Raw genomic sequence first — 25,275 nt, 5'->3', positions numbered from 1 at the left:
AGCTTGCGCGCAGCGTCGCGCCGGGGCGTTGCCGGGAAACATCTGGCGACGCCTGCGGCTGGGACCCGCCGACATGGCGGCGGCGGCGGTGCTGGCTCGGCTCGCGGCGGCCTGCCTTATCCTTGCGGCCCAGGTGAGGGCTGCCCCGGTTCTGCTGGTCCCGCTGGATGTGGTGACCCAGCCCCTCGGTCCCTGGCCACTCTCAGGGTCCTGCCCGGCCCGGTCTGAGGGCATCTTCGGGGACCCGCGCCCCCCGTGCGGGCGGCTCGCGTGCCCGGAGCCCCGCTGTGACCTTGCGGGCCTGTCCTCAGCCCGGCTCCCTTCCCCTTCTTGAAAGCCCTGTGCACTACCGTCAGTCAGGTCTGCGCGGGTCTGAAGTTTGGAGGTCCCTCTCCCTCTCTCTGGTCCATTTCGGGGTCTCCAACCGCCTCCGGGGACCCTCCTGTCTACCTTCGTGGTCTGGGCCAGGTGACTGCCCCTCTCCAACCCTCAGTTTCCCCTTTCACGCGATGCTAGCTTCCATCCTCGTAGCTGTGGTGAGTTGCCCAGCGCAGTGTCCGGGAGTGGCGAGGAGCCTTGCAGGGGTTCGAGTTCGTTTCACTATTAACTCTGTGACCTTGGGCAAGGGAGTAACTTTGGGCATCAGTTGCTCTGCTGCAAAAGGAGCATGAGAATGCAGCATGGACTCATTGAGGAGGTGCATGGGGTGATGAGCCGCAGAGTGTTACTTCACTTACCGTTAAGGGTCTCAGGTGCTAGTGAGGTACCGACAACGAAATGGCTGATGTACATTGTCAGGGGCGTGTCATTTCCAAATCCTTCCTCTCTCCTGGGTTCAGTAGTTCAGGGAATGATGTAGGTAACAGCCCTACAAACCCTGCCATTAACCTTGACCCTCCACCCCACCACCACGTCTCTGCTGCAATTCAGAAGGCTGGCATTCTCCCCAAGGCCACTTTTGTCCCCTACATTCCTAGTCCATTTTCAACACAGCAGTAGTGATTTCTTTCAAAGTGTGTGGGGTCTTTTCTTGTCCACATGAAAGATTTCCTGTGGCCTCCCTGTGCATTTGGGAAGCCTCTGTGATCTGGCTGCCCAGGAAGTGTGTCTCCCTTTCCAACTCTAGTTAATTGAAGGCATTCTTTGTTTTTGTTTTGTTTTGTTTTTTGGGTGTGTTTCAAGAGAGGCAGGGAGAGAGAGACAAAAACATTGAGCAACTTCTGCACTCTGTGACGATGCTCCAAACAATGGAGCTATCTGGTCAGGGCTTAATTTTTGTTGACTTTTAGAGAGACAGAGAAGGGAGGGGGAAAGGAAGCATTAATTTGCTGTTCCGCACAGTCATGCATTCCTTAGTTGCTTCCCGTGTGTGCCCTGACCAGGAATCGAACCTGCAACATTGTCAGTTCAGGATGTCGCTCTTAACCCACAGCTAAGCTGCCAAGGCTGCTCTTCGTTTTTTTCTGTTTCCCTGGTCTGCCCTGGTCATCCCTCCAGCCTCGCTTCCAGCTGTCCCCTCTCCCCCAGGCTCTCTGGGATGCCCCCTCCCATCTGTTTGCTAGCCTCCTGTACTTCCCCTTATCTTGTTTAATCACCAGTTTGAAGTATGAGCAATTTGAGGGCAGGGTTTGAACTCCCCAGACATTTTGAACAAGGGCAAAATGAGAGGGCAATGAAGGGTCATGGGAACACCATGAAAGAAGTGACTCGGTTTGCCTGGGAAGGCTTTTCAAAAACTGGCATCTGAGCAGTGTTTGTGAGGTCTTGAAGGCAGAGGAAGGGTGGTGGGAGCAGCATGAGCCAGGTGAGGTGTGGGAACTGATGATTTATTTGGGAACGGTGAGGGGTCTGCTGTGGTTGGTATGTAGAGTGGTTCGATAGTTGCACCCTGAGAAAGATGTTATCTTAAAGGAACCCCTTCAGATGCACTTGAAGACAGGCTGGGATTTCTTTCTTAGTTGGAGGGCCAGAATAGGAGTGGCTGCAGGCAGAGGGTAAAGGTTAAGCTGGGCATGTGACTTTCCTGGGCCGGGGTCCAGGGGGCAGGCTGGGCAGGTTAGAGGCAGATGTTGGGGCCTTTGGACTTTATCTGGGCTGGCTGAGGATTTTGAACTTTATCCTGAGCATGAAGAATCAGGAGAGCCTGACCAGGCGGTGGCGCAGTGGATAGAGTGTCGGATTGGGATGCGGAAGACCCATGTTCAAGACCTTGAGGTCACCAGCTTGAGCACGGGCTCATCTGGTTTGAGCAAAAAAAGCTCATCAGCTTGGACCCAAGGTCGCTGGCTTGAGCAAGGGGTCACTTGGTCTGCTGAAGGACTGCGGTCAAGGCACATGTGAGAGAGCAATCGATGAACAACTAAGATGTCACAACAAAAAACTGATGATGCTTCTCATCTCTCTCCGCTCCTGTCTCTCTGTCCCTATCTATCCCTCTCTCTGACTCTCTCTCTGTCTCTGTAAAAAAAAAAAAAAAAAAAAAAAAAAAAAAGAATCAGGAGAGCACCTGACCAGGCGGTGGCACAGTGGATAGAGCATCAGACTGGGATGCAGAGGACCCAGGTTTGAGACCTCGAGGTTGCCAGCTGAGCACAGGCTCATCTGGTTTGAGCAAAAGCTCACCAGCTTGGACCCAAGGTCGCTGGCTTGAGCAAGGGGTTGCTCAGTCTGCTGAAGGCCCGCGGTCAAGGCACTTAAGAGAAAGCAATCAATGAACAATCAAGGTCTCGCAACGAAAAACTGATGATTGATGCTTCTCATCTCTCTCCGTTCCTGTCTGTCCCTGTCTATCCCTCTCTCTGACTCTCTCTCTGTCCCTGTAAGAAAAAAAAAAAAAAAAAGAATCAGGAGAGTGTTGGAGAAAGGAGCACAGTTGGACTGCTCTTCCCAGGACAGAACCCTGGTTGGAAATATTTCCCTGAGATGGCACAGTATCTCTCCCTGGGTGGTTGTGGCTATGTATGGTTCCTCCAATAAACTAATTCTCCACTGAGTGGGGAGGGGGAGTGCTTGCTGATAACCCTAAACCCACTTGCTACCATTTTGTGATCTAGTGAGGGATTTGACCTTCTCTAATAGACCCATCTCTCCCAGTTGCTACAAGGTATATGGCATATAAAGATCATAAACGGGCTGTTACTCATCGGGTCTTAACTAATATTAGTGCCACCTTGCCCTGCATGATCTGTCTTTCCTACCTCTCCTTCCCGTCCCCTTCCCTCCTGCACTTCCCACTTTGCCTGTCCTGTACCTGTCCCCCCTCCACCTGCCCTCTGCCCTCTGCCCCTCCTCTGCCAGTTTCCCACCATCACCTGTCCCCATCCTCCCTCTAGCTGTCCTCTCCCATCTCACATTGTCCTTCACTTGAACATTTCTTTCTAAGCATCTGGTCTTTATTTTCCTGCCTTCTCCCAGAAGTCACTACACGTTCTGAGAAGGAAGACTTTCCCAGCCTGGAACCATTAGCCTCTTTCAAAGCCCCTCGTGTGGATGCTTTCATGGTAATCCTGAAGCATAGTGCCCCTGGAGGTTCCTGGGCCTGCTCTGTGAATGTGATGTGTCAGAAGGTGCTTTGTCCTTGGTAGTCTTGGCTGTTTCTGGTTCTCCAAATTGGGATGGGCTGTGTTGAAATGTGAGCACTTGCAGCACTGGGTCCTTTTGAAAGAGCTTCTCCTGGTTCCTTTAACTCAGGGAGCTGTATTCAAAACGAATCCATGATCTCTCTGGGGTATGCTACAAGCTCAGGCTTCATTGTACAAGTCATGGAGGACAAAGCTCATGAAATGTGCTTACGGGATCTTAAATGACTTTTTGAAAGAGAGCCAGTTTTGGCCTGGCCTGGTAGCTTGGTTGGAGTGTCATCCCGGCGTGTCAAGGTTGTGGGTTAGGCGCTAAGAAGAGCTAGGTTGCTGAGCAATGGAGTAACGCCCAGATGGTCAGAGCATCACCCCCTAGTAGGCATGTCGGGTGGATCCTGGTCCAGCCACATGCGGGAGTCTGTCTCAGCCTCCCCTCCTCTCACTGAACTAAAAAAAAAAAAAAGAACCAGATTGTATCCATTGCCATTTTATACAAATGACAATTTTAACCAACCGTCTGGCTCCCATGGATCAGGGATCAGCAAAACTTCTAGAAGACCCAGAATAGTGAATATTTTCGGCACTGTAGGCAATTGTCCAACTCTGCAGTTGGCAATCAAGAGAACCGGAGGCCGGCCTGACCTGTGGTAGCGCAGTGGATAAAGCATCGACCTGGAAATGCTGAGGTCGCTGGTTCAAAACCCTGGGCTTGCCTGGTCAAGGCACATATGGGAGTTGATGCTTCCAGCTCCTCCCCCCTGTCTCTGTCTCTCTCTGTCTCTCTCTGTCCCTCTCTGTCTTCTCTCTAAAATGAATAAATAAAAAAAAAGAGAACCGGAGGTCCTGCTACAGGCATGGGGTGGTCATGTTCAATTGAAACTTTATTCATAAACACAGAAGGTAGGCCGATGAGGCCTAGGGGTTGAGGGATTTTACTGCTCCCCACCATAGTCTAGAGCAGGAGTAGTCACGCTTTTTAAACCTACCGCCCACTTTTGTATCTCTGTTAGTAGTAAAATTTTCTAACCGCCCACTGGTTCCATAGTAATGGTGATTTATAAAGTAGGGAAATAACTTTACTTTACAAAATTTATAAAGCAGAGGTACCACAAGTTAAAGCATATGATAATAATTACTTACCAAGTACTTTATGTTGGATTTTTGCTAAGTTTGGCAGAATAAATCTTTATAAAACAACTTAACTGTAGTTAAATCTATCTTTTTATTTATACTTTGGTTGCTCCACTACTGCCCACCATGAAAGCTGGAACGCCCACTAGTGGGCGGTAGGGACCAGGTTGACTACCACTGGTCTAGAGTAAGGAGTTGCCAAGATTCTGAGCATTGGAGGGGCCATATAACAGGTATGGTACTTGGGGCCAGGATGAGGGGCATCCTGTGGGGGCTGTCTGGTAGAGAGAACCTGGAAGAGGGTCCTCCTAATTCTGCCCCTGGTCAGGTGACCAAGGTGACCTGTGAGGTGTGTGGAAGTTCTCTGGGAACAGAGGCAGGTGTGGCAGGATGCAGCCTTTGTGGAGTGCTAACGCAGTCCATCACCCTGCCCTTTCCTCCTGTGACTGCTAGTAACAGTTCCCTGAACACCCAGCTTCTTTGAAGCTCGGCACCATGTAAGTACTGCTTTGGCAGTCAGTGTCTCTCTAAGTGATAAACGGGAGTGCCAGAGCTGGTGGGCTGCCTGGAATGGTGGCAGTTGGGGACTATGGAAAGTGGGACTTGCACCCAGTGCTTGGTGTCAACCTTCAGGCTTCAAGGTTGGGGCAACCTGACCTTTTCTCCATGCTACTATCATCACCAAATGACTAGGGCCAGGGTAAGAAGCTCCCTGAGTGGCTTGGCTATGCTTTTGCTGAGGGTCTGGATGTCTGAGAGTCAGTCTGTGCCTCAGGCCTGGTGTCAGGGCCTGTGGTCTGTCAGGACCCTTGACCAGATCAGAACCCCCCACCGCTCTCCAACCTTGGCAAAACCATATTCACATGGTGTGGGTTCCACTGGGCCAGCTGGTGACTACCCCCATCATGTGTCTGTTCTCAGGAGAAGCTGCCACCTTCTAGCTCAGGGGTCAGGACCCATAGGCGTGGTGTGTTGGAGTCAATGGTTGGGTGCTGACCAGGCCAAGGTCACACCCAGGTCTCCCTGGGGAGACTGGTCCCTGTACTTGCTACCCTCCGTCATTTTCTCCATTATGAGATATGTATACTTGTGTCCTATCTGTCCTGAGGGAGGAAACAAGCCCAGCCCTTACAGGCATCCTTGTTTAACTTGGACTCTGTGTCATCTGGATAACCCAGCTCCCGCCCTGAGTTCTCTGACTCCTGCCCCATTGCTCCAGGTGGCCTGTGAGTATGGCATGGTACATGTGGTCTCCGAGATGGGGGGCCGCAAAGGCAAGGACTACTGCATCCTCTACAACCCGCAGTGGGCCCACCTGCCACACGACCTCAGCAAGGCGGTGAGTATAGGGCTGGTGGCCCTTCCAACTGGGTGGCTCTGAGCATCCCTTCTACCTTGGGGTCTTGTGTGTCTTGCTGCCATTCCTCCATCTATTTTCTCAGTGTCCAGAGGGGCCCTTGAGAAGACTCATCTGCAGAGAGCCAGTTGGAGGACAGAGGAAGGACCTCAGCTGGGAAATCATGGGGTGGGATTTGGTCACACTGGAGAGGTCCCACAACCTCTCTGAGCCTCAGTTTCTTTGGTCATGAATGAAAGATGCCCAGAGTGCTATCTAGGATGGCCCCAGGTGGAAACATCAGCTAGGCTTCCACAAGTTGGATGGGGGCTGGCTGGCAGAGGCATCCTGAAAGGAGTGACAGCAGAAGGTGGGTGTGTGGTAGGGCAAGGGCCTTCCTCTGCCTTGTAGGAGACCACCCACTCCCTGGGCTTTGCTTCTCCACTCAGAGGTCCTGAAGCTTGCTCTTTTTTTTTTTTTTTTTTTTGTATTTTTCTGAAGCTAGAAACGGGGAGAGACAGTCAGACAGACTCCCGCATGCGCCCAACCGGGATCCACCCGGCACGCCCACCAGGGGGCGATGCTCTGCCCCTCCGGGGCGTCGCTCTGCTGCGACCAGAGCCACTCTAGCACCTGGGGCAGAGGCCAAGAAGCCATCCCCAGCGCCCGGGCCATCTTTGCTCCAATGGAGCCTTGGCTGCGGGAGGGGTAGAGAGAGACAGAGAGGAAGGAGGGGGGGGTGGAGAAGCAAATGGGCACTTCTCCTGTGTGCCCTGGCCGGGAATCGAACCCGGGTCCCCTGCAAGTCAGGCCGACACTCTACCGCTGAGCCAACCGGCCAGGGCCTGAAGCTTGCTCTTGAGGGGTAGGTTCTTACTACAGAGGCTGACGCTCCTGCCCCTTGTATTCCATCTGTAATCGATGCTGGAGGTGGATCTGGAAATGCAGGGAGTCTTTCTATGGGGTTTTCTCTGAGCTCATACCCTCTGTTCTTCCTGTCTGCCTTGCACTTGGTGTGTGTGTGCGTGCACGCCTGCAGGCTCCACCCGTCCTCCACCTCTCATCCTTTCTTGGTGCACGGAGCTGAGATCCAGTGGAACCTGAGGGGAGGGGGCATCAGGACAACGCTCACTATGGTGATCTAGATACTGAAGGTTCATTGTGACTGTGCAGGTGTCTCTGAAGCCTGGGTTCCTGTAAGGACTTGGTCCTGCCCTGACTTTTCTAGAACAGCTACGAGTTTTGCCTTCCCTTAGTCTCTCCTGCAGCTGCGGGATTGGACAACCTCTACGCTCTGCTCTTCGTCTGACCTTCCTGCCAAAGGCTTCAGTAATCAGATTCCACTGGTGACTCGGGGGAACTGCACCTTCTACGACAAAGTGAGGCTGGCCCAAGGCAGCGGGGCACATGGGCTGCTTATCGTCAGCAAAGAGACCCTGGTACAGCAGCCTGGGAGCCTTCCTGGGTAGCAAGACCTACCCAGGATGAGGGATAGAGGAGGGAGGTGGGGTGGAGCCCCTGGGCCCCAACTGAAGTGGGCTTGGGTGCTGGCTGGGGTCCAGGTGGCCAGAGCCAGGGATGAGTTTGGTTTGCTGACTGGGTATGGAGTTGGACCTTTGGACCCTCATCTGGGAGGGAATCTGTCCCAGAGTAGTCCTGGGGACCAGGAGATACAAGGCCTCAAGGCAGAACTCTAAGTTGCCTTCTGAGGAGCAGGTGGCATGGGCCCACATGTCGGCCTCTCCTCCAGGACTCCTGCAAGCAGGTTGGCTCCTAATTGACCTGACTTCAAGGTTTGAGTAAAGGGCTAGCTTTTCCTCTCCTAGCAGCGGTGCTGAGCCTGCCCGGTATGCTCCCCTCCTGCACTGCCTGAGAACCTGGCACACAGAAGGGCATCTTCCCCTTCCTCAGAGATGGCTGGCTCTGTGGGTTAATGCCATCAGGATGGGTTGGCTGTCTAGCCCATCCTGGGTGGGCCTTGGTCAGCCACATATCTGCCTCCTCTGGGCTCCCAGGTCCCCCCAGGAGGCAACAAGACGCAGTATGAGGAGATTGGCATTCCTGTGGCCCTGCTCAGCCACAAAGACATGCTGGACATTTTCAAGGTAGGGGTTCACTCCCTCTGAAGTGTCTACTGGCCCAGGATCTGAGTAGGTGGTAGGTGGGGCCTGTGGCAAGGATTCCCTATCTCAGGTGGGTCTTGCCCACTGTGAGTCAGCCATGTTGTGAGGGTGGGCCAGCAGTGCTACCTAAAGCCAGGAACAGACCATGGTCCTATTAAAATAACCCAGCAGTTAGAGGAACTCAGGCTCCAGGCCTGGTGGGCCTGCTGCCCATACATGGAGACTGAGTATTGCTCTCTCCCTGTTGCTTGCACACATTTGGCCTAAACCTGTCTGACCCAAGGCCCATGTTCATCTTTAATTTGGGGGACTGGATCCAGAGCAGGCGAGTCATATACGGAAATCTCCAGTCTTTGTGGAAACTTCCAGAATTTCACAGAAAATCTTAACACAGGCCTCACACCTCTCCCTTGGGGCCCTGGTGGGCCACCTGGTTGTTCCCCAGGCGATGTGCATCCTCATGCATATAAGTGCACGTCTAGGCTTGGATCTGTGTTCTCACATGCAGGGCTGCTTGCCTGCCCTCATGTGCAGCTGTTCCATCAAAGCTGATTGCTTTGGGCTCAGGAGTGGCAGGTGAAGGCATGGGACAAAGGGTCTAGGGATGGTGGCAGCCTGGTCCTGAACTCTGATTTGTTCTCTGAGGCAGAGTTTTGGCCGAGCAGTAAGGGCAGCATTGTACGCCCCCCATGAACCTATGCTGGACTACAATATGGTCATCATCTTCGTCATGGCTGTTGGCACCGTCGCCCTTGGGGGCTACTGGGCTGGGAGCCGGGACGTGAAGAAGTGAGTGCCCTGTATGTCTGTGTGTGTTGTGTGTACATGTGTACATGTGTGCATGTGTGTAACCAATGTCTGACTTATGCTGTGAAGTGAAACTAATAAGACTGCTCAGAAAAGGGGTGTCCACACTCCCAAATAACCTTTTGGAATACAGTTGTTGTGACTGTATATCCAGGAGATCCAGCCAAAGGCCCTCTGGGTCCTGCTATCCGAGACTCTGCCCTGGCACTGGGATCTGAGCCCACGCCTGCCCAGGCCCTCCCAGGCCAGGGCTACACTCGGGATATGGTGTCTGTGAGTAGTCCCACAGCAGTGTTTAAGGGCATCCCACAGCTTTCTGTGCATAGCATGTCACTCAGGTGACCACGGAGCCACCTGCGGGAACCCGGTCTGCAAAGACCCTGAGTTCCTAGACAAGTATATGCAGTCTGAGGGGCAGGTCTGGCTCTCCCACTGTGGGGCACTGAGGAGACAAAATGGGTCTGGAGAGGGTAGACAGGCTGACCTATATGCTGTCTCTGTCCGTCCTTCCCCATTTCTGGGCCCATTGGTCCTGGTGACTGTGTTGGCCAGCCAGATGTCCCATGATCCATCTTTGCTTCTCAAGAAGGTACATGAAGCACAAACGGGATGATGGACCTGAGAAGCAGGAGGATGAGGCGGTGGATGTGACACCTGTCATGACCTGCGTCTTTGTGGTCATGTGCTGCTCCATGCTGGTGCTCCTGTACTACTTCTATGACCATCTCGGTGTGTCTCCGCTGGCTGCAGCTCCATTGGAGAAGTCCAGTAGACGGCAGGGTGAAAGGAGGGGCTTCGGGCAGGGTCTGTTCCCTCCTGTTACTGGGTACAGGTCACCTTGCCCAGGTGTAAGAGTGCATGGGGTCCTTCCTGGGGGTGTGCTGGCACCCTCGTGGCCCAGCCTTTCTCTCATTGTCATCCTGCTCTGCAGTCTATGTGATCATTGGGATTTTCTGCCTGGCCTCCTCCACGGGCCTCTACAGCTGCCTGTCGCCATTGGTCCAGAGGCTGCCATTTGGTAAATGCAGGTGAGCTCCCTTGGGCAGCCTTTGCCCAGTCCCACTCAGCCTCTTGTTGACGGCTCTGCTCTTGGGGTTCTGCCCACAGCCTCTTGGCTCAACTATTCTCTCCTGTTTCCTGGCTCTGGAGCTCTAAGCTCTGCTTCCATGAGTCAAGGACCCCTTCACTCTTTGGTGACCCTCTGCCAGTCTGACACAGGACAGGCATATGGCATATGCTCACTTGATGCTTGCCAGGGGTTCATGGGTCTTTAGAGCAGAACAGAGCGGGGAGGTGAATGGGCTTTCTCAGTCCTCCCACCACCTCTTCTCCGGTAGCCTCCCTCTTCCTAGGTTCCAGTCCAGGGCACATAGGCCAATGGGGATGCAGGGGCTGAGTGGGGGTGATGTGGGTGTACAGGGGGTACCAGGCAAGGCAGCTGTGAACCATGGGACTGAATGCACTGGTGGTTCAGGCCTGGGGGTTCCCTGCTTGCAGGGGTGCAATCTGGTTCTTAGAGGGCAGATGGGCAGCTACTCAAGGATTTAGGAGGACAAGACCTTGCCATACAAGGGTGAGAGGGCACAGATCAGTCTTGGAGACACAGTGCTGAGAGCTATGGGCTCAGCTCCTGTGGGCTCTTGTGGGCAGGCTGGCTTGGAAACTGGCGAAGATTTACTCACCCTAAGTGCCTGCCCCTACCCAGCTCTGCTGTGCTTGGGGACTTCCCTTCTAGAAACATAATAAAAGGCAAGGGGATTGTGGGTTTAATAGAGAATCTGTGAAGTGGAGGAAGGGTCAGGGTCAGGTGGGCAGAGTGGTATGATTGGCCCCTCTCAAACTGGAACCTGGAGGGTAGCCAGAGGCGGAGGGAATGTGCCTGTTGAATCAAGGCTTGGGGGAGGGGCTTTTGAGCATGAGTTGAGGTGACCCGGGTGCTGAGTGGAAACAAGGCTGTAAGGGTCAGAGGTTAATGGTGGGGGGAGGTGAGAGGCATGCTGCCTATGACGACTGCCCTCTCCTACCTGTCACCAGGGTCTGCGAGAACAGCCTGCCCTACTTCCACAAGTGCCCTCAGGTCCGCATGCTGTTCCTGGCATTGTTTTGTGTGGCTGTCAGCGTGGTGTGGGGAGTCTTCCGGAATGAGGACCAGTGAGTGCAGCCCCCTGGGAGGTGGGCCCTGCTGGTGGTTGGCCCCTCCCTCCTGAGGGCTGTCCTCAGATGCTCTGAGTGCTGGACTCCAACCTTCCTGTATCTTCCTGAGGCCGTTTGGGGGCATCTGGAGCCAGTTCGCCTCCTTAGTTATTAAAAGCCCTCCTTTCAGTCCTCTGGAAGCAGTGGCCGCATGGCATCCAGGTGCTGACTGGGCTCAGCTGACAGCCACCCAGCCGTGGCTGCCCTGCCTGCCACCTGCATCCAGTTTCATTTGGTTTGTCTGGGTGCCACATGAACTGTGATTGGATCTGGATATGAGATGCTGCAAACCCTGTTGGCCCAGGCGCCCCAAGCTGTGTTCTCCAGGCTTCCATGGGGCCCTGGCGCCACTTGTCCCCACTGCACCTGTGGTGGTGCCCAAGGGGTGTGCTCAGCTAGCATCCTCACGATGGTTCAGGAGGCTGCTTGCTTCTCTGAGGACTTGCGTCCCCTCAGTCTCCCCTGTGAGGCAGTGCGCCCACTCTGTGGCCTGGAGCCCAGGCTGGGCTGTGAGGACAGAGCTGGCCTGTTCCCGCCCACCCCCCTCCAGCTATCACTGACACCATCTGATGCTCTCAATGAGCCTTTACCAAGGCAGTTAAACCTTCTTGGCGGCACCTCTTGTTTGGAGCTATAACAGATTTAAGTGGCAGAAGGAAAATGGGAAAATATTTTGAGTCTTTTGTACACAAAGAGAATATGAACTCTCACAGTTAAATCTAAGCCAGGAGACTTCTGTATTGTGTAAAATTAAACAGGCTGTAGTTCCTGTTCTGGGCGCATGCAGCCAACTGCGGGTGCGTGGCTGGGCATCCACCCGCTGTTTTCAAACTTTCTCTGTTCTTCAACCCACCCTGACCTGGAGACATTTGATCCCGTGTTGGTAAAGCATCTGATGAGGGAGGTGGGCAGGCAGAGCCCTGACAAGGGTGCAGGGTGAGTCAGGAAAAGGAGAGGAGAGCCCAGGCAGGGCTGGTGAGGTTGGGACCTCACCACCCCAAGGCTTTGGCAGGGTGAATGCCCCGTGTCCCCGTCGGCCCCTCTGTCAAGCTAGTTATTTCTTTTTTTTTTTTTTGTATTTTTCTTAAGTTGGAAACGGAGAGACAGTCAGATAGACTCCTGCATGCGCCCAACCGGGATCCACCCGGCATGCCCACCAGGGGGCGTTGCTCTGCCGCAATCAGAGCCATTCTAGCGCCTGAGGCAGAGGCCACAGAGCCATCCTTAGTGCCTGGGCCAACTTTGCTCCAATGGAGCCTTGGCTGCGGGAGGGGAAGAGAGAGACAGAGAGGAAGGAGAGGGGGAGGGGTGGAGAAGCAGATGGGCGCTTCTCCTGTGTGCCCTGGCCGAGAATTGAACCCGGGACTTCCGCACGCCAGGCTGACGCTCTACCACTGAGCCAACCGGCCAGGGCCTAAGCTAGTTATTTCTTAGAGCCTCAGTGGGGGACTTCACAGCACACACTGCGTATGCAGACTCGGGAGTGTGGCTGTGGAAGGGTGGCACCCAGAGAGTGTTGGGTTAATGCAGATATTTGAAATGGGTCTTGCCTCAGCTTCTCGTTCCCATGGGACTATTCCAGGGAAATTCTAAATACTGACCTTGAGGATTTGCTCTTTGTAGTCTGAGTTCTGATTTCTCATGGGTCAAGAGAGCTTGTGGAGCCTGGCCGGGCACATTTCTAAATTATTTTAAAATTGTTATTGAAAGGAAATTTAAATCCAATCAACATACAATCTCCTTACCTCATTGCCATGGACCAGCGCAGCTAGTATTTGTCCAGGTGCTGAGTGAGAACGGTGCAGAATGAAGAAATGAACTCAGAGAAAAGAAGTATGGGATCAGGAGACCTCTGCAAGCTGATGGCAAGCCAGAGCAGAGCAAAGCCCCTCGTCTGCTTTATTATATAGTGCAGAGCTGTATGCAAAATAAGGAAGTTTCTGATACAAAGTCACACATCTGAGGCCTAAATAGGAATCCTCTTAGGGGATAAATAGGAGTCCCCCACCAATTCATAACTCAAATCAACAGTTGAACTAACAAAGGGTGAGAAGAAGGGCATGTAAATTGCCTCTAGCAACTTAAACAATCAGGTTGTGGGGAAGAGCTTAGCCTTTAGCAACTTAAGCAAGTGAAGTGGGGGGATGGGCAGCAAGGACCCTGTCAGGTTGCAGTCTTCCACATATCTCACTATTTTTTAACTTCAATTCCTGTGCTGAGATTTACACTCGTCTGATTTTTTGGATTCTGATTCAGAGACAGACTGGAAAAATACCAAATAAATACAAAAATTAATATAGCCAGGTCTGACCTGTGGTGGTACAGTGGATAAAGTATCGACCTGGAATGCTGAGGTCACCAGTTCCAAACCCTGAGCTTGCATGGTCAAGGCACTTATGGGGTTGATGCTTCCTGTTCCTCCCCCCCTTTTTCTTCTCTTTCTCTTTACTTTCTAAAACAGCGGTTCTCAACCTGTGGGTCACGACCCTGGTGGGGGTCAAACAACCAAAACACAGGGGTCACCAAAAGCCATCGGAAATACATATTTTATTTAAAAATGTATAATGTTGCCTGGCCTGTGGTGGCGCAGTAGATAAAGTGTCGGCCTAGAACACTGAGGTCGCGGGTTCGAAACCCAAGGCTTGCCTGGTCAAGGCACATATGGGAGTTGATGCTTCCTGCCCCTTTCTCTCTCTCTCTCTCTCCTCTCTAAAATGAATAAGTAAAAAAAAAAAAAAAAAAATGTATAATGCTCTAAAATGAATTTTAAAAAACTTTAAAAAAGAAAGAACTTTAAAAAACAAAACAAAAGAACAAAATTAGTATAGCCTACTAACATACAAAATGAGTGTCTTATACATTAAAGGGATATTAAAGCCTTTTAGATCACTAAGCAAATTCTTAACCAATACAGCAGGATCTATAATGGAGTCTTTGCTTTTTTGTATGTCCTGAATATGTTCACCAAGTCCATGTTGACACCATCACCATTCCACATTCCCTGCAGATGCAACCCAACCCCATTCAGTCCCATTGAGAACTCTCAAGGTGCAGGAGTCACTCTCAGGAAAAGTCTGCATGGCACTGGAACTGTTGTCTCATTCTCATTCTCTGTAGCTGGTTTCCAAGTCCCATTACCACTGCTTCCAGCGCATTAAGCTCTTGCCTTAAGCTTAATGAGCATTCTGGATCTTTGGAACCAGGTTGCTTTCTAGGGGCTGATGTCAGTCTATGATGAGGCTTCACGTTCCTTGTTCCTCACTGGCATTCAAAGACGACCTGTTGATAACAAAATTGGAACATATTCTTGCCCCCAAGTTAGTAATTTGATTGAATTTTGCCACTTAGGGCCAGTTAATATATCCTGGTACATGAGAGACTTAAGCCATTGCTTGGCTGATGTAAATGCCTCTTGACTATAGTAAGTCTTGAGGAGAAAATGTTCAAAAAAATTTTAAGAGTAAAATAAGCCTTGCCTGACCAGGCGGTGGCGCAGTGGATGGAGCGTCGGACTGGGATGTGGAAGGACCCAGGTTCGAGACCCCGAGGTCGCCAGCTTGAGCGCGGGCTCATCTGGCTTGAGCAAAGAGCTCACCAGCTTGGACCCAAGGTCGCTGGCTCCAGCAGGGGGTTACTCGGTCTGCTGAAGGCCCGCGGTCAAGGCACATGTGAGAACGCAATCAATGAACAACTAAGAAGTCGCAACGCGCAATGAGAAACTGATGATTGATGCTTCTCATCTCTCTCCGTTCCTGTCTGTCTGTCCCTGTCTATCTCTGCCTCTGTAAAAAATAAAAAAATAAAAAAAAAATAACTTAAAAAAAAAAAAGAGTAAAATAAGCCTTACATAATTGCTCTTGTGGGGTGAGTCTGTCCTGACTCATGGTGTCTTACCAAACTTTCAGGAACCCACTGTGGAGCCTTAGCAAACCTAGGAAAAACACACATATCCTTAACCCCACAAAAGAACAGGGTCTGGCCCTTGCCAGATTCTTGTGAGCAGGTCCTTCCATCACACATAAGAGAAGGCCTTTCTTATTGGATTCCAGAGTCTCGCCCACTGAACGGCCCTGTATATCAGCATTCAAAATATTTTAATGGTGTTTTGTTTTTTTTTAGATTTTATTTATTCATTTTAGAGAGAGGAGATACAGAGAGAGAGAAAGGGGGAGGAACAGAAAGCATCAACTCCCATATGTGCCTTGACTAGGCAAGCCTGGGGTTTTGAACCGGCGACCTCAGTGTTCCAGGTCAACGCTTTACCCATTGCACCACCATAGGTCAGGCCAGCATTTAAAATATTTTAAAGTAAAAAGAGCTTGAAGATTTGCAGGAGTTCCAGGGTATGACTCCCTCTTTTTTATTTTTTCTAATTGACTTTGAAGCATTTGATGGGCATGCTCTACAATGCCTTGGCCCTGAGGATTGTAAGGAATACCTATCCTCAGGGTGATTTTGGAGTCGAACAAAATGTAGTAAATGCTTTTCCTATATATGCAGGAGCATTGTCATTGACTAACTTATTAGGACTGACAAGTAACACTTCCATACCTTTCAAAACATTTTAATCACATAGATTAACAGTCAATCTAGGGAGCACATAAGGCTGAAAAAATCCAGTATGAACTTTATCTTCCCATTGTAAAAAACTAGAGCTTTGTTAGGGAAATTTACTTTGCCCTAAGCCTCACAGCTTGGTGACTGCTTCGTGAGTGGGCCAAAAAGAAAGTCAGTGTTGCTCAGCAATAACATACATCAGCTCCTGTATCAAAGGGTCTTCTGAATTTATGCCCTTGTATAGTTAGCTCTATTTCAGGGCGTCCCTGACCTATCTTTTTAATCCAATAGGCAACATTAGAGGAGTCAAATCCCTGATCTCTTGGGGGTGGGGGGCTTTTGCAGGGATGTGGCCTGACAAGCAGAATTAGCATTCTTATACTATTCCAACTGCCTGAAGCGGCCAGATGAGACAAATTCCTGAAATGACTCATCAGGGCCCTGCCTAATTTTGCTTAATTCCTTTGTTTCACAGACCTGAGTATAGTTTTACACATGAGACAATTTACAGTACAGAGACACAAGTATGACACATACATTTGATTAATCCTAATACTGGAGTTGCTATTTGGCTCCCAACTCCAAAAACAACCCCCCCCCAAAAAACGGCACGCTTCACAAAACACAAACTAAATTGGCAAGTCTTTAGGATCCAAATTCTATTCTATTTAAATTTAAATGAGCGCTCCTTACATGTTCCAATTTTAAAGCCAAAATGTAGGGATAAAACTTTATTTTTTTGTTTAATATTTGAGCTGGCATTTCCAATTTTGCATGTAAGAACTTAATTCAGGCCTTAAAAGTAGACACATTTTGGACAACATCAGACAAAAACTAGATAGAATCAGACAAACCAGAGAGAAACCTGGGATTTCAGTGAGCAACCAGACCAGAAAATAGCTATCCAATCTCAAGTCAGGGCATTTTCTAACGGGCACTGGAGGATGGAGGGTTTTTAGTTACATCCACCAGGGGTCCCCTGCCTAATTTCCAGGCAAAGAATAGGTGAGAAACAAAATGATAGTTCAGAGGATTGTAGCTGAAACATTAAAGAAAATCAGACAATAACAGGAAAAGCTGTAACTTTAATACCTGAGTCTCCTAACCATTCTCAAAATCCATAGTTGCTGAAACTGGCAGTTCAAGTGGACTATGCTGAGATTTCTCTTATATCAATTTTAGCTGAGTGGCAGACCAAGCAACCGGAGAGAACCAGGAGCAGCCACATTGCCCCATGTTCCCCAGCCCCCCAGCCACAGAGCACGGCACCAACTGCCAGAGAGACTGCCACTTTAATTTCCTCTGCCATAGTCGCCTCACACCACCGCCTTTTCAGAACTTTACCTACTTGCTCCCATGTAGCAGAACTAACTGTTGCCTCCTCTGGGAATCAGGGCACACATCTTGAACATATCACAAAAACCTTTCTAGCTGCATAAGTATTTGTACAAAAAGGTCCCTTACTTTTGACCCTAACTGTCCCATAATTTATTCCTACTAGACTCTCCCTCAAAACTTTTTCTACTCGCTGTGCACACTTGGGGAGTTCCATCACCTGCCTTTAGTTTAGTTTTCTCATACCCAGGTCCATGTTTGGGTGCCACCTGCCACAGACTAGCGCAGCTAGTAATTATCCAGGTCCTGAGTGAGAACGGTGTGGAATGAAGAAATGAACTCAGAGAAAAGAAGTATGGGATTAGGAGGCCTCTGCAAGCTGATGGCAAGCCAGAGCAGAGAAAAGCCCCTGGTCTGCTTTATTATATAGTGCAGAGCTGTATGCAAATAAGGAAGTCTCCATTACAAAGTCACGTATCTGAGGCATAAACAGGAATCCCCCACCATGCATAACAAAGCAGTTGAGCAAAGGGTGAGAGAGAGGGCATGTAAATTGCCTCTAGCAATTTAATCAGACAATCAGGTTATTGGAAAGAGCTTAGCCTTTAGCAACTTAAGCAAGTGAGGTGGGGAGATGGGCAGCAAGGACCCTGTCAGCTTACTGCCAGTCCCCCATACCTGTCCCTCAAAATTCTAAACTGCAAGGACCCTGTCAGCTTGCAGTCTCCCACACCCCATCCTATAATCAGGGTGTGAAAGCCACTGTAGAGGGACAAAGGTCCTAACATGTATCTGTCCTCTTGGCATCAGGGTGTAGGGTTATCACTGCCTCTAACAGTGCCTCAGTCTTTGAAACATGGCAGGGTCAGGCCAGGTGTGGGATGTTTCAAACTGCTTGGTGTGGGTGAAGAAGCTGAGTAGGGAGGGACCTGGTGGGTGCTAGCTCTTGGTGGAGTCTGTTCCAGTAGGTGGTGCTGCTCTGTCCTCCAGGTGGGCCTGGATCCTTCAGGACACACTGGGCATCGCCTTCTGTCTCTACATGCTGAAAACTATCCGCCTCCCAACTTTCAAGGTGAGGGCCCTGGGGGTATAGGCAGGGGGTGCCTGAGTCCTGAGGGCCTTCTCTGTGTTAACCCCATTACTTGAGCAGCCAGGCCTGCCTGCCTGCCACCCAGCTTTGCTCTGGCCTTCCCCTCTGAGCCTGGGGCCTAAGGTTATTGTCCACAAGACACAATGGAAGTAACTTAGAAATACATGGGAACGCCAAGAGGATCGTCACCTTCCCAGACCCATAGCCAACCCATCACTGAATGTCTCTCTCCCAACTGTTTTACCTCTGCCACCTTTCACATTACTGGGAAACTTAGAGAGTGTGATTTGTGCTCTGTCTCCAAGCCTCCAACGGACATCACTCTGGAACACACTCTCTGTCTCCTGTTGCCCAAGGATTAGGGCAGTTTTTACTTTCTCAGAAAGGCTTTGTCCCAGTGGGAACAGTCTGAGCTTTGTGAGGGGAACTGAGGGTGGGGGACGTCTGTATGGATGGGTCTGTGCCAGGAGATCTGGGTGTCCTGGGCTAGCCCCTCAGGATGCCTCTCTCCAGGCCTGCACGCTGCTGCTGATGGTGCTGTTCATCTATGATGTCTTCTTCGTGTTCATCACGCCTTTCCTGACCAAGGTGGGAGCCCTTGACCCTCACCCTGCCCCTCCCACACTGCCTGAATCCCCTGCCCTATGCCCCCACTCTGATGCGGCACCCCCTGTGTTAGAGCGGAAACAGCATCATGGTAGAGGTGGCGACCGGGCCTGCGAACTCGGCCACACATGAGAAGGTATGTTTGGACCCTAATGGCTGGACGGGGTGGTAGGCTTGGGCTGGTCTGCAGGCACTGCCTCCTCTCCCCCTAGCTGCCCATGGTCCTGAAGGTACCCAGGCTGAACACCTCACCACTGGCCCTATGTGACCGGCCCTTCTCCCTTCTGGGTTTTGGGGACATCCTAGTCCCAGGTATGGGGGCTGGGTATGTGGATGGGTGACCCCATTGCCCTGAGGGTACCTAGGTGTCCTTATAATGTTGGGTCTGCGGGGCCAGTGGGTGGAGATGGGGCCTAGCAGGTAAGGTGGGTGGCAGCCAGGGCTGGTGCATGGTTGAGGTGCCTCTTGGCCCCAGGGGCATCCCTACCCTGTTGGTCATGGCTGCACAGATGTGCCTGTCTGGGGCCAGCTGTAAAGGTGGACCTTGCCAGTCTACTGCCCCTCAAGGTCCACCCAGGTAGGATCTCCGTGCCCCTGTGTGCTATGGGGTATGCTCTGGCCCTCTGTGTGGGGGTCACAGCTCTGGGCTGAGCTGGCAGTATGGCTGTCTGTGAAATAGCAGTCATAGCTATCACACAAGACCATGCACAGTGCTCGGTCTCTTCCCACAGGGTCACTTGGCCCTCATCTGGGGCTCTGCCTTGGTCCCTTGCCCATGTTCTCTTCCCCACCAGGGCTGCTCGTGGCGTATTGCCACAGGTTTGACATCCAGGTGCAGTCTTCCAGGGTCTACTTCGTAGCCTGCACCATCGGTAAGCACCGTGTTCAACAAGGGCCAGGCTGCTGCCCTGTGTGTCGTGCATTCTCCCTGGTGGCTCACAGAGCCAGGTGGGAAGGGGTGGGATGCAGCCTCTGTTCACCTTACAGTCCTTTTGTTCACTCTTCTGTCATTGTTGTAGTTGTCTTTTCTTTTTTTCTCTTTTTTGTCTTCCTTGTCTTCTGTTGGTTTCTTTTGTTACTAAAGCCAGTGACACAAAAGTGACATCTTCTCATTTTCTACTGAGCCCTGATTACTTAAAAAAATTTCCCAGCCAGTTTGTCCCCACCCTGTCAGCTCCCAAATGTGTCATTACTTGCTCTTGTACACACCCACCTACTTCCGCTGGAGAGCCAGGCTAGTGGGACATACTCTTCTGACCCTTGCCCCTTGTGGGTTGGAAGCAGAGTGCACAGGCCTGGCAGCTCTCACAAGAGTGGAGGGGGTCCTGTAGATGTTACCATAGTATCAGGAAAGCACAAGTTGGGCCTTTGGATGCATTTTTGGGTCATTACAGTTAGATCCTGTCCACCCTAGTGCCTGTGGTTTCTGGCACATTGCATCTGAATCTTTGCTCCAAGTTACAGCCCTTAAAACTATCCTGTCTAAACCACAGTGTGTCAGAAGTTTCCCATAGTTCCCACTTCTAGAGCCCTTTAGATCTTCTATAGTTGCCAAACCCCTGTGTCCTTCCATCGTCTGTCTTTGTGGAGTCACTTTGTTAGGACACACAGACAGTCGACTCTGTTACATAGGCACATTTCCTAAGTGAACACATCACTTGAAAATGTGGAGTGAGGATCAGGACAGAGCTCAGGGGGATGCTGAAGATGGGCTCTGGGCTCTGGAGGAAGCTTCCAGTGAAAGGCTGATTTCCTTGTAACTTGGTCCTTTGAACTAATTGCAGGGTTACCGTTATAAGATTAATATAAGAGACTCCACACTCCTGCTCTCATATCCAGTGGTTGACGTTTTATCACAATTGCCTCACTGTATTCTCTCTCTTTGCATTTGTATGTTATATATCAGTAGTTACATATTCACACTCACACACATGTAATAATACACATTTTATTTTGAGTTGTGAGAGCAAATTGCAGATGTCACACCCCTTAACCCTTAGTGCTTCACTGAGTGTCTCATAGGAGCAAAACATTCTTTTCTAGGTTCACAATTAGGTTCTCAAAGATTTGATTTCCTAATTCTGTATGTACATTATTGTAATTCAAAATTACATTATTGTAATTCTTTATAAACTAAAGGTTTATAAAAACAAGATATTTGGGCATATTCACAGCTCTTTCTCCAGCCACTTCTGTGGTTCCATACCTTTCACACAGCTGCTGGCTGCTGATTAGAAAGTCCTGTGGTTTCCTGTCCCCCTGCTCTGCCCAGTGTCCTTGTCCTTTCCCCGGTATCCTATCCTCTTCCCAGTGCCCCCATCCTCTCAGCTGCACTGTTGCTTCCTCCTGTCTTCTTATTGAAACCTGACTTACATCTTGACTGTCCCCTTGGGACCACTTGGGGCATATGTCCTGGAAGATGCCAGAAGGTTCTATTCATTTCTGGAAGTGCTCAACTCCTGGTGGCTTGCCTCTATGTCACATCTCTGGAAGTTGGTGCTCCCAGCATTCCTTCAAGAGGCAGGGGGTTGGGCTCAGGGACCACTGGCCCAGGTAACACACTGCTAATCTCTGTCCTTCCAGCCTATGGCATCGGCCTCCTGGTGACGTTCATGGCCCTGGCCCTCATGCAGCGTGGCCAGCCAGCCCTCCTCTACCTGGTGCCCTGCACGCTGATCACCAGTGGCGCCCTGGCCCTGTGGCGCAGGGAGCTGGGCATGTTCTGGACAGGCAGTGGCTTTGCGGTGAATACCAGTTTGCTATGACTGTCTGCAAGATAATAACCCATAAGCCCTAACTAGAATTAAAGTTGAGTAAAACCTCTAGTTTTACAACTAAACCCTGCAGCCCCATCCTGTAGTTGGTGTCTCCCCATTTCTGGAAGGTTTTGATTTGGGTGTTGTGACTGTGTTGCTCTGGTGGCTCTGAACCATCCCTGTGGAGGGGACAGCATGTGGCTGTCATGACAGGTGTGACTTGATGATGGTGCCAGTCCTGCCACACAGTAGCACCCCACTTGACTGGCTTCTGACTGCTTTCACCATTGAGAAGTCAGTGCCAGGCTTGGTGGGGGGCACCAGAGCCCCGCTGCAGGGCAAAAGCTGTCACCACTCAGGCTCTGGGCTTTGTAGGGGACCTGGCACCTCGCTCCCAGCCATCAATGAATGATAGCAGGGAGAGTGTGGGCCAGCCTGGCCCTTTCTCGCCTACAGATCCTTGGTTCAGCACGGTGCCCAAAGGAAGGGGTGTAGTGGGGCTTCCCTGCCTGAGACATACACCATGCTCAGTGATATCATTTAATGTGGTGTTGCTGTGTTCTTGTGGAAGTTAAAACACTTTGGTCTGTCCTGGCATAGAAATACCAGCAAGGAGCAGGGCTCCAGGTCTGATTAATTAACCTGACTTGGAGCCAGGCCCTCGGGGAAGGCCTCCTGGGTCAACTGTTGTCTTTGCCACAAAGCTAGGGGGCTGATTCTAGAAGGTTCAGGGGGGTGGGGTGCGGAACAAGACAATGATCCCAGAATCAGATTTCTCTTCAGGTGCCCTGCGTGCTGGCCAGTGGGACTGGACCAGCTTATTCTGGGCCTAGAGCCTAACCCTCTGGGAACAGTAACTCCTTTGCCTCCCCAACCTTGAAGCCCTGTTGGCCTTGTCCGCACCTTACCACCAGCCTCTCCTCTTACAGAAAGAACTACCTCAGCCTCCATGGGCACCAGGCACAGCCGAGGGCCCACGGCCTCTGAAAGACTCCGAGGTCGTGCTTTCCCAGCAGCCTCCAAGAGAAGCACAGGTCAAGTCCAACCTGCCCACTGAGCAGCCTCCAGAACTGGCTCATCCTGAGGATGTGGCTGGCGTATCCACCCAGGAACCCACGAGTCCTGCCAGCCATATCCCCGAGCCCGTGGACATGCCAGGCACTTCAGCCTAGGAGTACAGTGCAGCCTCAGCCCCTTGCCATTCCTTAAAGACCTGCCAGCCCCCCAACTTGGTGCTCTGGTCTGGCCGATGCTCATGTCTCCTCTGCCTCCTCGAGCCCAGCTGCACTTGACCCTGGCCCTGCTCCCAGCTCGCGTAGCTGCCGCACACCCCATGGACCATCAAGGTCCCTGTCCCGCGAGCCCAGCCCCATAGTCTTTCTAGTTGGAGTCTCCTGGTGGAAACTTAGAAAGGGCAGGAACCATCATCTGCACCTACTGATGACTGCAGATCTTCCATGTTTGGTGCTTACACCATGCTGCTGCTTTCTTCAGGTTTCCCTGAAGATGCCCTGTTCTGGGCAGGAGGGGATGGTCTGTCCCCAAAGGCTGTGGCTTTCCCTCTGTGGTCCAGCTGGCCCAGATGCCAAGAGCCCGGGCCCAGAGGTATGGACTCAAGTCCTCAGCCCATCTGGTGTGGGGTCTGGACCTGCCTCTGGGTTAGTGGAGGAGCCAGGCTCAGAGCTGCCAGCAAAGTTGGCAGTAAATGGACGGGCTCTTGGGCTGAGCTCTGATCCTGGTTCCTCTGTCAACCTTGGAGCTGTCTGGAGCCTGTCCTCCATCCAACCCTTCCATGTCTTAATAAACAGCCATGACTTTCTGAAATTCCGATAGTGTTGCCTCTCTTGGACTGCCCTTCCTGGAAGCAGGATGGACGCCAGGCAGGATGGCCAAGCCTGTGGGGTCCACACAGTCCAGCACCCCAGGGCCCTCAATAGTCGGCGTTGCCCTTCGCGTCAGCTCCACTGCCTCTCAACAGAGGGACGGGGGCTTCCCTTTCCACATCCTGGGCATCTGCTCGTTGACACCGCCCCAGTGCACACAACTTGCTGGCCTCCAGCTGTAACATGAGCAAGGCAAGCACACTGTGAAGAGCTTCTGGAACATGGGAGAATATTCTGGAATTGGCATTTTGTTTTCTACCTCTTAATCTCACAACAGATGCTGTGGTAGAGCGGCCCCGCGGCCCCATGCCCCGGCACTTTCCCGCTACCATCGTGTGGCATGTGTCATTCCCACTCTGAAGCCATGACGGGGGCCTTGGGGCTGTGGACTGCCAGGACTGTGGCCCTGAGGCCTGCTCTTCCCCATCGATACATGCAACCTCCAGACTTGTGTTCAGAAGATGTTTCTATTGGCGTGATATAAAGGCACAGACCCTCCAGCCACAGTCCCAGTCCTCTGTTAGACCATGGGCACGGGGCCAAACCACGATCCACTCCAAAAATACCAGCGCCAGACAGACTCACAAACCATCTCTGTTAGCCACACTTTTCAAGGGAGAAATTTTATTCCACAAAACACAAAAGAGATGTCTTCCACCTGTTCCATGTGTTCCCCAGGGAGGGAGAGCAGCTGCACCTGTGGCCCCATGGGACCTCTTGGACTTTGGGGCCAGGACCTGGATATAGCCACAAGGCAGCCTGGGCAAAGGACCCACATGGACCCTGTCTGCCCCTTGGCCTGCGCCTTAATCTAAGCTATTTTGTACATTGGTGTCAAAGATGGGAATCTTTTTTTTTGTTTTGGAAAACGGGACAAATGTCAGGACTCAAAGGCGGTGTTAGTTCCTACAGTCTTTGCAGTTTTGGCCTTGCTTCTGTTCAAATCTTATAATTAAACACTGCTTTTGATATGTAGGACTTGACCTTTGCCTTTTCTGAGGTACAGTGAGCTGGCGAATCCTGGCACAACATGGGGCGTGTGGTGGGACTGGGCGGGTCAAGCTGTCCTGCATAGACACCTGCTTGAAAGTATCAGGCAAATCCACACTGTCCTGGCTGGTGCCTAAGCAGGGCTTGTGCTGCAGCGCCACTAATTGTTGTGTGGGGGTGGTATCCTGATCAATGGTATTTCAGAGTTGAAGGAAGCTTAGAGGTAACTTATATTATTCCCCATGTCTTGGATAGTGTTAGCTTATTCATGGTTATCCTAAGAAGTCTGAAAGGGAATTGCCTATAGTGTGGGCCTCAGTCCTGCTATAAAGGTCACATGGTGAATGTTTGGGACTTTTCAGGCCACACAACCTCTGCCACAACTAGTCAACTCTGCTGCTTTTGAAAAACAATGTGAGCAAACAGGGTGACTATGGCCAAAACTATTGGTGGACACTGAAACATGAGTCCCATATATTTTTCACTGGTCACGAAAGTCTTTTTGATATTTTCCAACTATTTAGAAATATAGGGCCCTGGCCAGTTGGCTCAGTGGTAGAGCTTCGGCCCAGAGTGTGGAAGTCCCAGGTTCAAATCCCGGCCAGGGCACACAGGAGAAGCACCCATCTGCTTCTCCACCCTTCCCCCTCTTCTTCCTCTCTGTCTCTTCTCCCGCAGCCAAGGCTCCATTGGATCCAAGTTGGCCCGGGCGCTGAGGACGGCTCCATGGCCTCCGCCTCGAGCACTAAAATGGCTCCAGTTGCGATGAAGCAATGCCCCAGATGGGCAGAGTATCACCCCCTAGTGGGCTTTCCGAGTGGATCTGGTCAGGCGCATGCAAGAGTCTGTCTCTCTGCCTCCCTGCTTCTCACTTCAGAAAAATACAAAAA

General features: G+C 51.4%; 1 protein-coding gene across 3 annotated transcripts; it reads left to right on the top strand.

Annotated features, from left to right (window-relative positions):
* Nucleotides 1-20: 20 nt before the first annotated feature.
* On the top strand, nucleotides 21-23,336 carry SPPL2B (signal peptide peptidase like 2B). 3 transcript variants are annotated; one of them, XM_066276821.1, is made up of 15 exons: nucleotides 21-133; nucleotides 5,929-6,048; nucleotides 7,302-7,484; nucleotides 8,061-8,150; nucleotides 8,818-8,957; nucleotides 9,565-9,704; nucleotides 9,907-10,003; nucleotides 11,010-11,126; nucleotides 18,051-18,132; nucleotides 18,664-18,738; nucleotides 18,830-18,892; nucleotides 18,969-19,068; nucleotides 19,551-19,628; nucleotides 21,340-21,500; nucleotides 22,442-23,336. In XM_066276821.1, exons 1-15 carry the CDS (start codon nucleotides 74-76, stop codon nucleotides 22,682-22,684), a joined length of 1,749 nt encoding a protein of 582 aa, XP_066132918.1. In that variant the 5' UTR covers nucleotides 21-73; the 3' UTR covers nucleotides 22,685-23,336. The 3 variants fall into 3 exon arrangements, with proteins under 3 accessions (XP_066132918.1, XP_066132915.1, XP_066132922.1); XM_066276818.1 differs by having other exon boundaries at nucleotides 9,562-9,704; XM_066276825.1 differs by lacking the exon at nucleotides 11,010-11,126 and having other exon boundaries at nucleotides 9,562-9,704.
* Nucleotides 23,337-25,275: the final 1,939 nt, after the last annotated feature.

The sequence above is a fragment of the Saccopteryx bilineata genome, chromosome 1, assembly GCF_036850765.1.
Source record: "Saccopteryx bilineata isolate mSacBil1 chromosome 1, mSacBil1_pri_phased_curated, whole genome shotgun sequence".
NCBI lineage: Eukaryota > Metazoa > Chordata > Mammalia > Chiroptera > Emballonuridae > Saccopteryx > Saccopteryx bilineata.
The sequence above is the reverse complement of the archived record's forward strand: the minus strand, read 5'-3'. Positions and strand labels throughout refer to the sequence as shown.